The sequence below is a fragment of the Peromyscus californicus genome, unplaced genomic scaffold (genome assembly GCF_007827085.1).
Source record: "Peromyscus californicus insignis strain IS unplaced genomic scaffold, ASM782708v3 Scaffold_19__1_contigs__length_69161282, whole genome shotgun sequence".
NCBI classification, from domain to species: Eukaryota; Metazoa; Chordata; class Mammalia; order Rodentia; family Cricetidae; genus Peromyscus; species Peromyscus californicus.
In genome coordinates, this window is record NW_026294491.1 from 9,425,440 (window position 1) to 9,439,995 (window position 14,556).

Here is a 14,556-nt window from a genome sequence, read left to right on the forward strand (position 1 = left end):
CTGCCAGTCCCACATTCAAGACTATCAAACAGTCTTGAATGGAGGAGTGAGGGTTTGAGAAATTACAGATATGAAAAATAGAGACACAGACGATGTAAAAGAAAAAGATGGAGACACAGAATAGCATCGGGAGGACTCTGAGTCAATACCAGAGTCACCCTCAGTTTATTCCTCAGGACCTTTTATTTTTTTATTTTTTATTTTATTTTATTTTTTTACCCAAAATGGGAGGCAAAAAGACCTCCCTCTCTCAAGGACACCATGGTTCAAATACAAACAAGTGTAAACACCTCCTTAATTCTCAAGACACCTGGTAACCATGCCTTTGGCCATACATCCTGTTATCCAGCCTTGAGGAATAAGATATCTGGTAACCTCGTCTTTGGCCAAACATCCTGTTATCCAGCCTTAGAGAGTAAAGACAAGCTTGGACTCTCTGACCTTGAGTCGAAATGGAAGTCAAGTCACAAGCTGGAGTCACTGTGGGCCCCCACAGTGTCCTGGCTGCCAGGAGAACAGGCCGCCGCCATCCTGGCTTGGCTGTGAACAGCGCGGCCCTTCTTTGTGCACCTGGTTGGGTTCCTCAGCACTGACCCTTCCTGCCGCTGGTGTTCCCTCTCTGTGGGGCCAGGGCTCGTTCTCTGGTGTTGTGTGACTCTTCCTAGGGAGACATAAGCAAACATTTATAGGGTAATGACAGTAGACAGAGAGACAATTCTCAGTCCAGCTTGATGAACCAATGAGTTTGTTGGGGTTCATTAGAGGGGCATGGGTGACCATTCACGAGAGCTGTACCCATCAAGCTTCCTGAACAAGTTTCAGGCAGTGAGTGGCGCTCAGAGAGTCTCCTCTCCTCAGCAATTGTAGCTGGCTATCTAACCTTGGGGAGGGGCCTTGTGAGTCCTGTAACTTTCTGAGCTTCCTGAGCCTTGTGGGTTTCCTTTGCTTTTTCAATCTTGTGAGACTTCCCTCCTCCCTTAATGAGCAAAAACTTCAATTCAGAGGAAACAGCTATGGGGGTCCACTTCTCCTGCCCCTGCAGAAGAGGAACATGGCTGTTGTTGAATGCCATCTTCATCAGACCAACTGTGCCTATTTGCAGGAGGCCAGTAGTAGTCTTGTTAACTACTGATGTTCTCTCATAGAAAGAGTGGGTGGGGAGGGTCATTGGGCCCTCACTTGAGAGTTTAGCCCCTCCTCCCAGCCATTTGTATTCAACTTTGCCCTAATGACATGAGGCCTTGTGGCCTTAGGATGTGAGGGACTATATAGACGGAAGGTTCGTGGAAGGGGCTCCATCTGTGAGGCTGTTGGGGAAGCTATCATCATGCTGAGTGAAGACATTACAATGTAGCTTCTTTGGTGTCCACCCCACGATCCCACCTCTAATCTCTTACCTCTTTATAAGTAATCCCAGCAATGCCATGGGTTCCCCAAGGTGAACTTTGGTGAAATTGTACTTGTGATTTGAAGTTAGGACTATACAGGGAGGGGGGTAACATTGTTTACATCTCCCTAGGGAAGGAATTTTCCATACAGTGCTCCTCCTGTCCAGCCCTGCTTCTTCTTCCTCTGTCTGAAAGCCCCAAAAGATGAAACTCATCGAGCCCAGCCCTGGTAAGCTACCAACAGAGGCCAGCAGAGGGCCTCCGACCTCCAGGAACTGGAGTTACAGGTGCTCGTGAGCAGCCATGTGGGTCCTGGGAACTGAGTGAGCTAGGGTCCTCTGCAAGAGCAATAAGTGCTCTTGCTGTCTGAGCCAGCTCTCCAGCCCCACACAGCAACTCTTTTCTGAATCACAGTTGATCTCCATTCTCAATGGTTACACGGGCCAGGTACCTCTTATGGTTTTAACCCACCGGAGGTCTTTTTGGTACTTAGAGCCAGGGTGCCAGGGACCACAGCTACCGGTGCTGGCTCCTGCTCTACAGTCCTTACTATGGTTCCACAGGACAGGTCCCCAAAGGGGACATCTATCTGACAGCGCTCAGCTGCCTTGGCTGTTCTTCTGTCCTCCTGGGACCAGTTCAGAACTTGCTGTGGAAGCTTGGCCTTCCTGGCCTCTCCCAGCCCCAATGTGAGGTATTCATCTCAGAGGGGAGGCAGGTGCGGTGAACGACTGCACATGTGTCTCCTGCAGACCATGCAAAGCTCTGCATGTGCATTTGTGAGTCTCACAAACAGCAAGGGATAACCTCATTTCATTATAGGCTGTGTGTTCACGTCTCGTATCCATATGCTTTTTAAAGTTTTTTTTTTAAAGATTTTTATTAAAAGACAGACCTTTTTGTTAGATTTTTATTTCTATTTTTAACTATGTGTATATGTGTGTGCCTATGTGTGGGTATGTGCTGTTGACTTTTACTGAACATGTCGTGTGACCTTTTGGGCTCTGGGGTCAATCCAGCTCTCAGGATGATATTGTGCCTGTGTTAGCATTCAGCAGTATTGTAGTGAGTGGGGAGTTCCCAGATGACACTGGCTGCTTTTCTTACAACTTCCTGTGTGCTTTCTCACCACTGAGTTTCACAAGCAGTCCTTTTGCTGAGATGTTTCTGGAATGCAGAGGACCCACTGTCTCCCTCAATGAAGAAAAGTGAGGATGTTCCCCACTCTCAAGCCTGATTATCATCTTCAACTCTGGCACTATTCCTGTTTTTCTTTTTCTTCTTTTTTTTTTTGTAAATAAAGTTTTATTGGTACACAGCCATGCTCGTCCATTTACACACCCCCTGTAGCTGCGTTTCCTAACACAAAGGTGGCACTGGGACAGACCAGCTACTGTACTCTAGGAGAAAGTGTGGTGCTCTGGGCTCAGACCTCTTCTCCTTCCACAGCCTTGCTTCCTCAGTTCTGCTCCTCACTGTGACCTCCATGCAGAGAGCCAGCGGATCACCACATTTCTGTGGTTTTTCCTTTTTGCTGCCCAAGCAGGGCCTTTTTGTCTTGGGCATAATGTCCATGCCTTGAAAAAAAAAATTTTTTTTTGTGCTGAATATCTCTTTCGTCAGACTTGAGGCGACTTTCTGGCGAGATCAGCACATGCTGCATCTGAGTTTTATGGATGGTGCCATCGTTTTTTATGGATGGATATTTCATAAATGCCATTCTGATGGCATCTTGGAAGATGTGATATGGCCATCCTGTAACCTGTGGTTCTTCTCTAAAAGAAAAGGAGCCACTCAGGGCCACACAGCACAGACACTTCATGGGAGATGAAACTCACTGGCCAATTCACCTTAGATGATGTTCCCATAGGGACCCTGGGCTACTTGGAACCAGAGGCCAGTCTGTTCACCAGCTGGCCGTGCTGCAATTACTGTCTTATGAAATATTAACTTGCCATAGTGATTTCAGTTAATGAGATGTTGTAGGGAAGAAGCATAGGTCCATGTGCTGCTGGTATGGGGGGTATACGTTTCCTTACTTGTTACCCTAGATCTGGGTCTGTCTCCTCTGAGTGGCAGCTTGTCTTATAACCTACCACGCAGTGACCTATGGTTGCCAGGCACTGGGAACACAGCAGTGGACAGGGATGAGATCCGGGTGCCCGCACAGCATGCAGCCTAGCAGGGCAGTCACAGCACTGATAACCATGTGTACATTTGCCTGGCCCGGGACCCACCACCTCGCCGCTGATCTGGAGGAGAGACAGCCCCTCCCATTGCATTTATTTCTAATAACATGCCATAAAAGAGCTATAAAATGTTGTCCCTGCAAATAGTGTCTCTTTGCCATGGCTCCATCCAGACTGGGGTGGCTCCTCAGAGGGGGAGATGGTGGGCAACCTCAATGAGCCAGGCTGGTTGGCTCATCTCAGGTGGGGAAGCCACAGGGTAGTTGCAGAAAGGACCTTCAATAGTAAGTACATGCTGAATCAGGATCTGGACAGGGAACTAGCACCCTGGGGAGGAGAGGAGGGAGGAAGCTGCTGGCCAGGCATGACTTCCTGGGCAGATCCCCCGCTATCTAGATCAGAGACCGTAGATCAATCCTCTTCACTTTCCTGGCACTGAGGCCAGGGGCTCAGGAGTTCTGCTGGGCATTGTCTACTGGTGTTGGGAATGGAGAAGGCAGAGTGTGATTTTGGGATGAAAGAATGGTTGAGGAAGTCACAGCCATCTTCTTAGGAGTCAGTGAAGTCCTTGTCACTTTCAGGAACCAGGTACAACACTTGCAGGGTAACTGGGATGTGTGTGTGTTGGGGGTGGGGTGCATCTTTGGGTTCTGGAACCAGCCTTGCTGCAGGCTCAATTTGGGATTGATCCTTTGGGTTCTTCCTGTCCCCTCTGTTGTGGGACACATCTGGGGGATCCTGAGGCTGACGTTGCCCTCAGGTCCAACGTCACTCCCTGGGAATTGTTATTTGGCTTTGGGTGCTGCTACTGTGAAAGTAGCTGCGAGGGACTTCTAGCAGGAGGGTTCTGAGATAGGTGCATGTTGGGTACTTAACTAGGCTCAGGTCCAAAGGTGCCCCTGACTCTCTCCCAGGCTGCCCTTGTGGTTCAGGGCTTGGAGACAAGGCTTTACGCTTTGCAAAGACCTGACCCTCAGCCCGCAAAGGCCATTTTCTGAGCGTCTGTCACTAGGTGTCCTGAGAAGGCTGACTGACCCGCAGGTAGAGCATCTCAGGGGGCCCAGCACATGCTTGGCTTCACGTTCTTAGTTGCCGCTGCCACGCAATCAGGCTGAGTGACGCAGAGTGCGGGGCGGGCCACTCAGGCTGCGCCTAGCCCTGAGATGCGGGTCAGGGCTGCCGTCCTGCGCAGCTGCGCAGAGTGACGCTGGGGTGCACAGCCTCTGAGCAGGTACCCGGCGCTGGTGAAGGGGCGCTGACCCAGCATCTGGAGAGGAAATGCGGGTTCAGTCGGGGGAAGGGAGTGCTGGTTGCAGGGGCACAGGCGGAATGCGGGGAGGGTGCTCCTCAGCACCGGGAGGGAATGCGTGGTGCAGGGGCTCGGGTTGCTGTGTCCTTTGAGTGTGGCTTAAGAAAGTGCAAAGACTGAGTCTTGGACCCTGGTGCAGGCATGGGCTGGAGTGCGGTCTGCTCTCTGGTGCAGAGATTTCGGCTTGGGTGGGGGGAGGGCGTGCCCTAGGATGGGACTTAAGTTGCGGTGTTGAGGGGCTGCAGGGTTTGACCTGCATCTAGGTACAAACTCTGGAGCTAGTACACGGCGGCGCGGCGCAGACTCAGTGTCAGCCGGTGTGATCTGTGCCCACACCGCGGTACGGCTCCTGGCTCTCGCTCTGGACCCTCACAGGGGACTGGGACATTAGCTCCTGTGTCCTTTCCTGTGTCTAGTTGTCTATCTTAATCGAAGTGCTTTCCAGGCTGGTATGTCCAGGATGCCTGGGGAGCAAGCAGGGAACTAGCAGGAAACCTGAGTGCCATAGAGTTTACAGTGAGCAAGGTAGAGAAGGTGCCACATGTCTTAGCCACCAGCCAGGGCTCATCCCCCCCCCCCCCCCCCGCCCCACTCCCAGCAATGAAGTCCCTTATGTTTTCTGGTACATCTGTGCACTGGGGTGGGTGGCCAGACACACCCTGGGTCTGGAGGTCCTGAGCTCAAATGTCAGTTTGGAAGATGTTCCCAGAGTCCAGTTGCATTTGGCTATACATCCATTCCTAATGAGGGTTATCTCAGGTAGCTGGACTCAGTTGCTGTGAGGCTGTAGGGGAGGGTGTGCCACTGCCCCCCTCCCCCTACGTCTGAGCCCCTTTTTTCTGTCTCTACTAGTGCCTGTGTGTAGAGCTCAGATTTGGAGGCTCATCCCACGTAGGGGTCCTGCTCTGTCCCAGCCTGCTTGCTACTTCAGGTAGACTAGACGACCCAGACAAATAGATTAACAGATGTCATGTTATACATCTTGTATCCAGGGTATAGGTACTGCCAAATCCTCTCTGTCTGTCTGTCTGTCCATTCATTCTTTTGCCTTTGGAGTGCTCTGGACACACACCCCTATACCAGTTGCTTGTGGAGATTTTTAGCTGTAAGCTAGTGTGGGAAAAGCTTCATATAGGTGTCAGTGTCTGGGGAAGGCCCCTGGAGGCTAGACGGACTGAGTAAGGTCATTGTCAATCCTGGGTCTCAGAGTGCCTTTTACTCCTTTTGGGCAGAGGATGGGGAGGGAAAGAGGCTGAGCCAGGGTCACAGTATGGCCTGAGGGCTGTTATGGGTCTAGGGGAGTGGGCATCTCAGGGCTGTTTGCAGCTGGATTTCCAGGATATCTGCAGAGACCCAGCGGCCATGCTGAGAGCAGCTGTCTGAATGTGAATCTGGATCCAAGTACCTCGGAGTCCTTAGGACAGGAGAAGACATCAGACACTCCTGCTGTGTACTTATGCCTACTGTACTCCTGGCATTTGGAGGGTAGGCTATCTCAGGGTAGCTGCCCAGGGACAAAATGGGGGTGGGGTGGGCCAGAGCATCTGCCTGAAGCCAGCAACTGTAGCTACCGTTCAGCCCTAAGAGCCCCGAGGAGGGCGAGTTGACCGGCAACTAGGCAGAAAAATAGCTTGAGGACCTGGTGTTGAGAAGTGATGTTCAGTGCAGGGTGAGGCTGAGGTGTGTGGTTGGTTTTTACCCCTTGGCAATCCTCTTTTATACCTGCTGGAGTAGTACAATGAAGGGTGATTAGCATCACAGGTCAGCATTGAGGGGTGCATCTCAGGTCCAGGGAAGTCCTGCAGAACTGAATACCTTTGGTTTTTGGTTTTTTTGTTTTGTTTTGTTTTTTGTTTTGTTTTGTTTTGTTTTTTGAGACAGGGTTTCTGTGTAGCCCTGGCTGTACTGGAACTAACTAACTTTGTAGACTAGGCTGGTCTCGAACTCACAGATCTGCCTGCCTCTGCCTCCCAAGTGCTGGGATTAAAGGTGTGTGCCACTACGGATTTTTTTAGTTGTTAACTGAGGAAAATGGGCAGCTTCTTGTGGCCTCGGCAAAACAGAGCCCGGGAGGAAGGGTTTGCGCCAGCAGGCTGGCTGTGGTTGACAGCTGGTGTCTCACGATGTAGCGTTACGGTACTTCCCAGAACCTACTTTGCGGGAAGTAGAGGTTTTCGTTTTCCTTTTGGAAAATGAAAGAAGCCAACTGATTTCTGTAATCATGAGATGCAGAACTATAGGTCACACACCAGGGCAAGTGGTGGCCACAGGAATTTGCCTCCCTTTACTGGTCTGGGCGCTCATCCAGGGAGCTGGTGAATGGCGGAGCTATGGAGACACCTGAGATTGCAACCGTTAGGGATGGACTCCCAGGGTCCTCAGATACATGTGTGCTTGTAGACTGTCCAAGGTGACAGAACTCTGGATGACCAGGCGGACACAGGGGAAATTGACCAAGACGTCACAGAGGAAACAGGTGGGCGTGCCTCTTAGAACCACAGCCTCGTCTTCCTCTTTCAGATGCATTTCAGTACCTCTCTGTTGGGGTGTTTTTCCAGAACCCCCAGCCTCACAAATGAGAAAAGACTTTCCTGAAGGCATCTAGAGCTCTTCACTCCTGGAGTGAATCTGGAACTGTGGAGGATGGAGTCCTTAGACCGGAGAAGAACTGGCTCTGAGCAAGAGGAGGGCTTTGGGGTGGAGGCCAGGAGGGCCGCTGATCTGGGCATGGTCCCCAATCTCCGGCGAAGCAATAGCAGCCTTCACAAGAGCAGGAGACTTCTGTGCCCCTTCATTGAGAAGGTAGGCTCCCGCTGGCTGGCCTGTTATATCCTGGGCCACAGAAGCAGTCCAATGGTTACCGTTGGTTAGGTCGCCCTGGGCTAGTCCAGGCAGTCAATGGCCATAGGGTAGGCCCATCTCTTACCTGGGTCTGCCCACCTCAGGGCCTCCAACCCAGAAGTGCTCCCTGGGAGAGGAGAGGTGGGGATATGATAAAGCACCAGCCAGATTGCTTACTGAGTGTTGCCCTGCCACAGCTGTTTCCCCTTTCTTCACCATGTGGGAAATGGCCAGGTGGACAAGGAGGCTTCCTGCCAGATGATGGAAGCCCTCGCTTTTCTTACCCTGTCCTACAATAACTCTAGTTCCCCTTTCTGTGGAGTCCAGGGGCATCACCTCAGGTCCCAGGCTAGTGTTGCCAAAAGCCCTTGAGTAATCATGTCGAAACATTTGAGTATGTGGTCAGACCGACGGCAGGGTGTCTTCAAAGCCAGGTACCAGGTTTTTACCCTAGATGGTCTTTTCATATCATACCATCCCCAGGGAAAGCAATGTGGACATATAACCTGTGAAGCGCTGAGGACAAAGTATCCCCAAGAGAAAACAATTGTATAGTCTCATGCCTGTCTCTTGAGTACACACCCAGAGCCCAAGCAAGGGTGCTTTTAAGTTTTGAGGTGGCTTTGGGTCCCTCAATGGAAGCTGGTCAGGGAGCAGACAGGTGTCTAAGGGAGGCCTGGGGGTATGTGGCTTCACAATGTCAACATGCTCCTTTTTACTCCCAGCAAGAAAACCTCAGCTCATGGATTCCTGAAAACATCAAGAAGAAGGAATGTGTGTATTTTGTGGAAAGCTCCAAACTCTCTGATGCAGGGTAAGTGGCATGGTTTTGACTAAGGTCTCTGATCCATTTCTCTTGACAAAGTGTGAATGGCTGATCAGACCCACTTGTGTGGTCTCAGCCAGGGCCTGTAAAGGAGCATCTGGTGTTCATTCCAGGTTGAGAATCCCCAAGTCTCTCCATCTCATCTCAGGAGACACTTGGGGAACATGCCCAGTCCATCTCCTTCACTTCCCTAAGAGTCCTCTGGGGGCATGAATTGTGCTTTGCAAATAGGTTGGCTTGTGGCAGAGGGTTGGATGACCTGTCCAGTGACCAGTGAATGGGGCTGTGCAGAGCAACATTCAGATCAAGCCTGGTGGACCAGGGCTCCATTACATGTCTTTGGAGCTTCTTGGTCTCCAGAGTCAGGAATCCAGGAACTGTAGGGACCCAGGGGAAGTCCACAGGCTAAATGTCCTTAGAAGCCATGTCGGAGGGTCCTGCTGCTGCAAGATCTCTGGGCTGCCTTTTCTCCCTTCACTTAGCCCACAGTGAGAATATGGTCTCTAAGACCAGGTTGGAGGCATTTGTGGTCACTCGAAGCAGCTGGATATTGCCGTTCCCCAGATGGGACTGCCTGTGAGTTGGGCCAGTCAGAGGGACTATGGAGCAAATGGGGGGCCTTATCCCTGTTCCTAGGAATGCAGCACCCTTAGACACTGCTCTCTGAGGTGGGGGTCCCTGAGACAGAACTAGGTGATGATTCATGATAGTAGCCCTCTATTCAACCACCTACCTCCTTCTCTTCCTTTTACCCTGGAGAACTCCTACTTTCTCCTCAAGGCCGATGGCAGATACCACCTCTGCAGGGTGGCCATTCTGGATCCCACAACTGTACAGGACATAGCCTTCCCCCGCAGCATGCTCGTGTCTTTCTTGTTCCCACTGATAGCTGTGCTGTGCCCGGGGGCTTAGCGCTTGTCTTTATGCTCACTGCTCAGGTCCTTTGGGGCTACAACCAAGGCTGAGCGGCTTTATGACTTCCTGGGCCAGAGACACAGCTGGTGTCTGGCCCCTCTGTTCTGAAGGGCATGGCGAAGGATGTGATCATGTTGCCTCTGAGCCCTGTGACCTCTCCAGGTGTGGTCAGTGGAAACCCAGAGTCATGGAGGCTTTGGGGCCCATACCCTGGCCTGGTTTCTCTTCAGGGAAGAGTGTCATTGTTGCTGGGTCTAGAAATAGGTCCTAGAGGGAGAGGTCACCACTGTTGCTCACAGCTTCACACCAGGAACCCTACTGTATCCAGGGGACAATCAGTTTTCAGCAAACTAAAAAATAGCAGAACAAACCTGTGTCTGTCCTAAAAACCACACAGGCTTCTTTTCACGTCAGTCTCCAAGCAATGAAATGGCTCCTGTGGCATCCACCCTGTAACTCCTGGTTTAGAGGAGAATGACTATGCGTTCTATGCAAATGCTAGGACACATGGGAGGGGTCTCCATGTCTGTGGAACCTAGGATCCATTCTCTATGGACACCAAGGAACCAACACAGGAAGGGACCAGGGCCGCCATGTGGGAAGAACAGCCTTCATCATGCCCCAAGGAGACCAGGGGAAGGGACATGGGTCACAGCTTCTGTGTGCCTCCCACATGCTGACTTTGCTCAGAAACTCAGAAGTGAGGTAATCAGTCTCACTTCCCAAGGCTAGGCAGGGCCTAGAGGGAAAGTAAATGCTGATTCAGTTGATGTGCTTGGTGTGAGCTTGGGGGTTCCCAAGGCCACCCCACATGCTCACTGAGAGTGGGGAGAGCTACATGATTGTGCTTAAAGTGGAGGGTCGTGGCTGTGAAAGTGCCTTCTCCAGGTGCCTATGATGGAGCTTCTTCTTAGAAGCCAGAGAGAGCCCTAGTTACTGTTCTATTTCCATGAAGAGATACCATGATCAAGGCACACTCCCAATGACACACCTCTTTCAACAAGGCCACACCTCCTAATCCTTCCCAAACAGTTCCACCACCTGGGAACAAAGTCTTCAAATACATGAGCCTATGGGGGTCATTCTCATTTAAACCACCACAGAGCCTGTATGTCCTGACAATTATGTGGCCACTTAGTTGCAAACCAGAAGGAACACCAGTGTTCAGCAAGTGTCATATTATAGCAGCAGGATAGACCTGGTGGGTAGGGGTCCTGTTCCCTGCCTCCAGGTGGAAGGCTGACTTCCTAGCAGGAGGATCCCCTGTCCATGGTACTGGGTGGGTGAGGGACAGGCACCTGTCTTGCATCTTTCCTTTGCACCTGTCCCTGGAGCCAAGGACAGATGTCTGAGAGTATGCCTCTGCTCTATGATTGCCTGTGGCACAGCAGAGGAGCAGAGGAAGCGGCCAGCATCTTTCCTATCAGGACAGAACTTAGGAGCGAAGTCACCAACATAGCCACCAATTGCTTTAGGAACTTCCTTTCCCCCTTTTCTCCTGTCAGGCCTGGAACCTTCACTGCCTGACTCCATCCCCCTGGCTTCTTAGACCCCCCAGTACCAATGGCCACCCTTAGCTCAGCATGGATGTGTCTCATGTCCCTTTGGACCGTTGCTACCCCAGGCCAGACGTTCCCCATGTTGCTGAACATTTCTCCCTCTCTCTGGGCACATTATCTCTTTCCCACTCTGCATCCTTAAAGTAGGGAGGTTGAAGTGGGCTTGGGGGTGTCTTCAGCATTAAAGCATGAGTGCTGAGTGAGGCCAGGATCATCCCATCTGGGAGAGGGACTCTGAAGCATTGGATATCCCCCAAGAACTCTCCCTTCCTCTCCGTATGTTATTCTTGTTTACGCCCAAACAGGCCAAGAGTGTCTAGTTGCTGAATTTCTAGGTTATCTGTCACAGCACAGCTTTATGTTCTGAGCCAGGATGGAGAACACCTTGGGGGGTGTAAAAACTCATTTCGCCAAAGAAAAGAGAGAAGGGAGACAGCTTGGTATTACCTAGTGGGATCCTTGCCATCATCAGACCGAGATACAACAGCCAGGTCTTATCTTGGGGGCATGCCACTGCCTTCACCCTAATCCCAGCCACAAAGGGAGACCACACAAGAGTTCCTTAAGATTCCTGCAAGCAGGCTGCGGTGGTGGTGCACGCCTTTAATCCCAGCACTCAGGCAGAACTAGGCGGATCTCTGTGAGTTCGAGGCCAGCCTGGTCTACAGAGAGAGATCCAGGACAGGCACCAAAACTACATGGAGAAACCCTGTCTCAAATAACCAAAAACAAAAACAAAAACAAACAAACAAAAAAAGTGTCTGGAGTCTCTTTCAGGGGTCTGTATGATTTTTCAGAGTGGAGCCAGGGAATGTAACCCCTCATGATAACTTTGGAGAAACTGAGGTGGAAACTCCCAAACTGGGCAGCAGCCGTGGTGGGAAGACACGGTTGCCTCTCCCGACCCAGGCATCTTCTCCTGCTTGTCTGGGTCAGAGTCCATCTGGTTTAGACACGTCCTTGGCCTCAGCTGTACCTTGTCTTTTGTAGGGCTCAGTATATTATGCTTGCCTCTTCCCTTTTGTACTGGGCTTCTATTCTAATTTGGAATAATGTGTTCAACGTCTAATTTGGAAATAATTACAGATTTAAAGGAACGATATGCCAGCCCCCTGGGCCCAGGAGCTCTGCTCCGTATAACAGTGATGCTGTATCAAAACTGAGAGGTCAGCCGTGGTCAGAGTGCACTCTGCTGGGACTGAAGGCGTGTGCCACCATGCCTGGTGTAGTCTCTGTTTTTCGATGGGTAAATTGAATCACTTACATTTAATATTTAATACTATTTAATGTTATTGCTGCGTTGGGGGCTTCAATCTGCCATTTTGTTTTTGTTCTTTGTTTTCTTTCTGTTTCAGTTCAGCTTCTTGGTGGCTGCTGTGGTTATTGAAGTTACCCAACAAAGTGTGTCACAATCCATGAGTGTTGATACACTGAGTTGCAATCGACTGTAGAAATGCCTCCTTTTGCCACTCCTCACTTCCAGTTGTTTAGAATACCATGTCTGACCCAATTCAACCACCAAACATCATTTTAAAAACTTAAGAGAAAGTCAGGCGGTGGCGGCACATGCCTTTAATCCCAGCTCTTGAGAGACAGAGCCAGGCGGATCTCTGTGAGTTTGAGGCCTGGTCTACAGAGCAAGATCCAGGACAGGTACCAAAACTACACAGAGAAACCATGTCTCAAAAAACAAAAAAAAAACAAAAAAAAACAACCAACAAACAAAACCAAACATAAGCAGGCAAGCAAACAAACAAACAAAAAAAAAACTTAAGAGAAATGAAATATATTTACTCACGTTTTTACTTTCTATTGCTTCATCTTCCTCTCTGATATTCAGAATGCCTTCCTTTATCCTTCCACTTCTGGTTAGATAATTTCCTTTGTCATTTTTTTTAAAAAAACAGGGTCTCATGAAGCTCACGTTGGCCTTGAACTCCCTATGTAGCTGGAGGGGACCTTGAATTTAAGGTCTTCTTGCCTCTAGCTCCACCTCCTGAATACTTGGGTCCCAGGGGTGGTTCATGCAGTGCTGGGGATCGAACCCAGGCCTCTGAGTATGCTAGGGAATACCCCGCCACCTGAGCCCCACCCCCACCCCCTTTAGCCATTCTCCGAACTTGATCTGCTGTTGACAAGTCTCCTTAATGGTAGTTCAGCTAACAGCATCCCTTGACCTCATTTTCAAAGGATAGATGTACTGGCTGTAAAAGTCTGGGTTGTAGTTTTTAATCTTTCAGCCCTGCACCTCTTTATGTGGCTTCCATGGTGTCTGATAAGAAGTGTGTTGTTTTTAAGCTGGGCGGTGGTGACACACACCTTTAATCCCAGCACTCGGGAGGCAGAGGCAGGCGGATCTCTGTGAGGCTGGTAGATGGCTCAGTGATGAAGAGCACTGGCTGCTCTTTCAAAGTACCAGGGTTCAATTCCCAGGACCCCCATAGTGGCTCATCTCTGTCTCTATCTCCAGATCCAGGGAATCTAATGTCATCTTCTAGCCTAGTTGGGCACCAGGCACACATGCAGGCAAAGCACTCATACAGATTAGCAAAACAACAAAAACAAGAGCCTTGTAGGGGAGAGAAATCAGCGGGTGCCATTTTGGCCTCACTGCTCTCCGGCTTTTTTTCTTCTTTGGTTTTGGAAGTTTGATGATGTCATCTCTTAGCACGTGTCTCTCTGGGTTTGCGCTGTTCGTCACTCAGAGTCTCGGATCTGTAGGTTTAGTTATTTATGTGTTTTTATTTTTAAAGCAAACGTGGGAAGTTGGGAGAGCCTGTGTAAGGAAACTGTGAACTTACTCTGGACTATGGATGGGGCAACGTGCAGAGTGTTCTTCCCACCAGGTGGCCTTCTAGAAAGGATTGCATGAACCATGATAAGTGAATGCACTTCAAAACAAAGACACGAAGGAAATCCCCATGGCGTGTCCACATTATCTCTGTGGGGAAGGCAAAGGCCTTGGAAGGAATATTCTTGGTTCTTTTCATAGAACCAAAGATGAAAAGACATAGCACTAGGCGTATAAACTCGCTGTACTTGTATTTACTTAAGCTGATTGTAAACATCACCTCATGTTTTACTTGCTTTAGTAATAAAAATGAGAAGCACTTTCTTCATACCACTTTGGCGCTCAAATGCTTTGAGTCCTATGGTCACTCCACGCAGGTCTTTGGCATTTTGATCCACAGAGACATAGCCTGGCTGGCTGGCCAGGGGTGGGTCAACAGGAAATAGGACATTATTTCTTTACACGGCTTTGCTGGCTCGGCTTTTCTCTTTTTTCTGGGACTCGGATGATCCTGCTGGTCTCCCGTGGCTCTGTGTCTATGCATTTCTATTTTGGTTTATTTTCTCTCCCTCAGTCCTTACCTTTTGCTGAGATTTCCAGTTGCCGTACTCTGTCTTTCTAGAAGCTGCAGTTTGGATTCAGGGTGTTTCTAGTCACTTGTAGAAGAATTTTTAACCTGGTTGGTGTAAATTCCTCGCCGGATGGTCCCCACACCTGTACCATCCTGGTGTGGGTGTC

General features: G+C 50.1%; 1 protein-coding gene across 1 annotated transcript in view; it reads left to right on the plus strand.

Annotated features, from left to right (window-relative positions):
• Positions 1–4,707: 4,707 nt before the first annotated feature.
• Trpm2 (transient receptor potential cation channel subfamily M member 2) overlaps positions 4,708–14,556 on the plus strand; it is a 50,126-nt gene continuing 40,277 nt past the window's right edge. Inside the window, exons 1-3 of the mRNA XM_052744556.1 lie at positions 4,708–4,808; positions 7,407–7,688; positions 8,453–8,541. Coding sequence (XP_052600516.1) covers positions 7,530–7,688; positions 8,453–8,541 — 248 coding nt within the window. The 5' untranslated portion in view covers positions 4,708–4,808; positions 7,407–7,529. The remainder of the gene's footprint in view (positions 4,809–7,406; positions 7,689–8,452; positions 8,542–14,556) is intronic.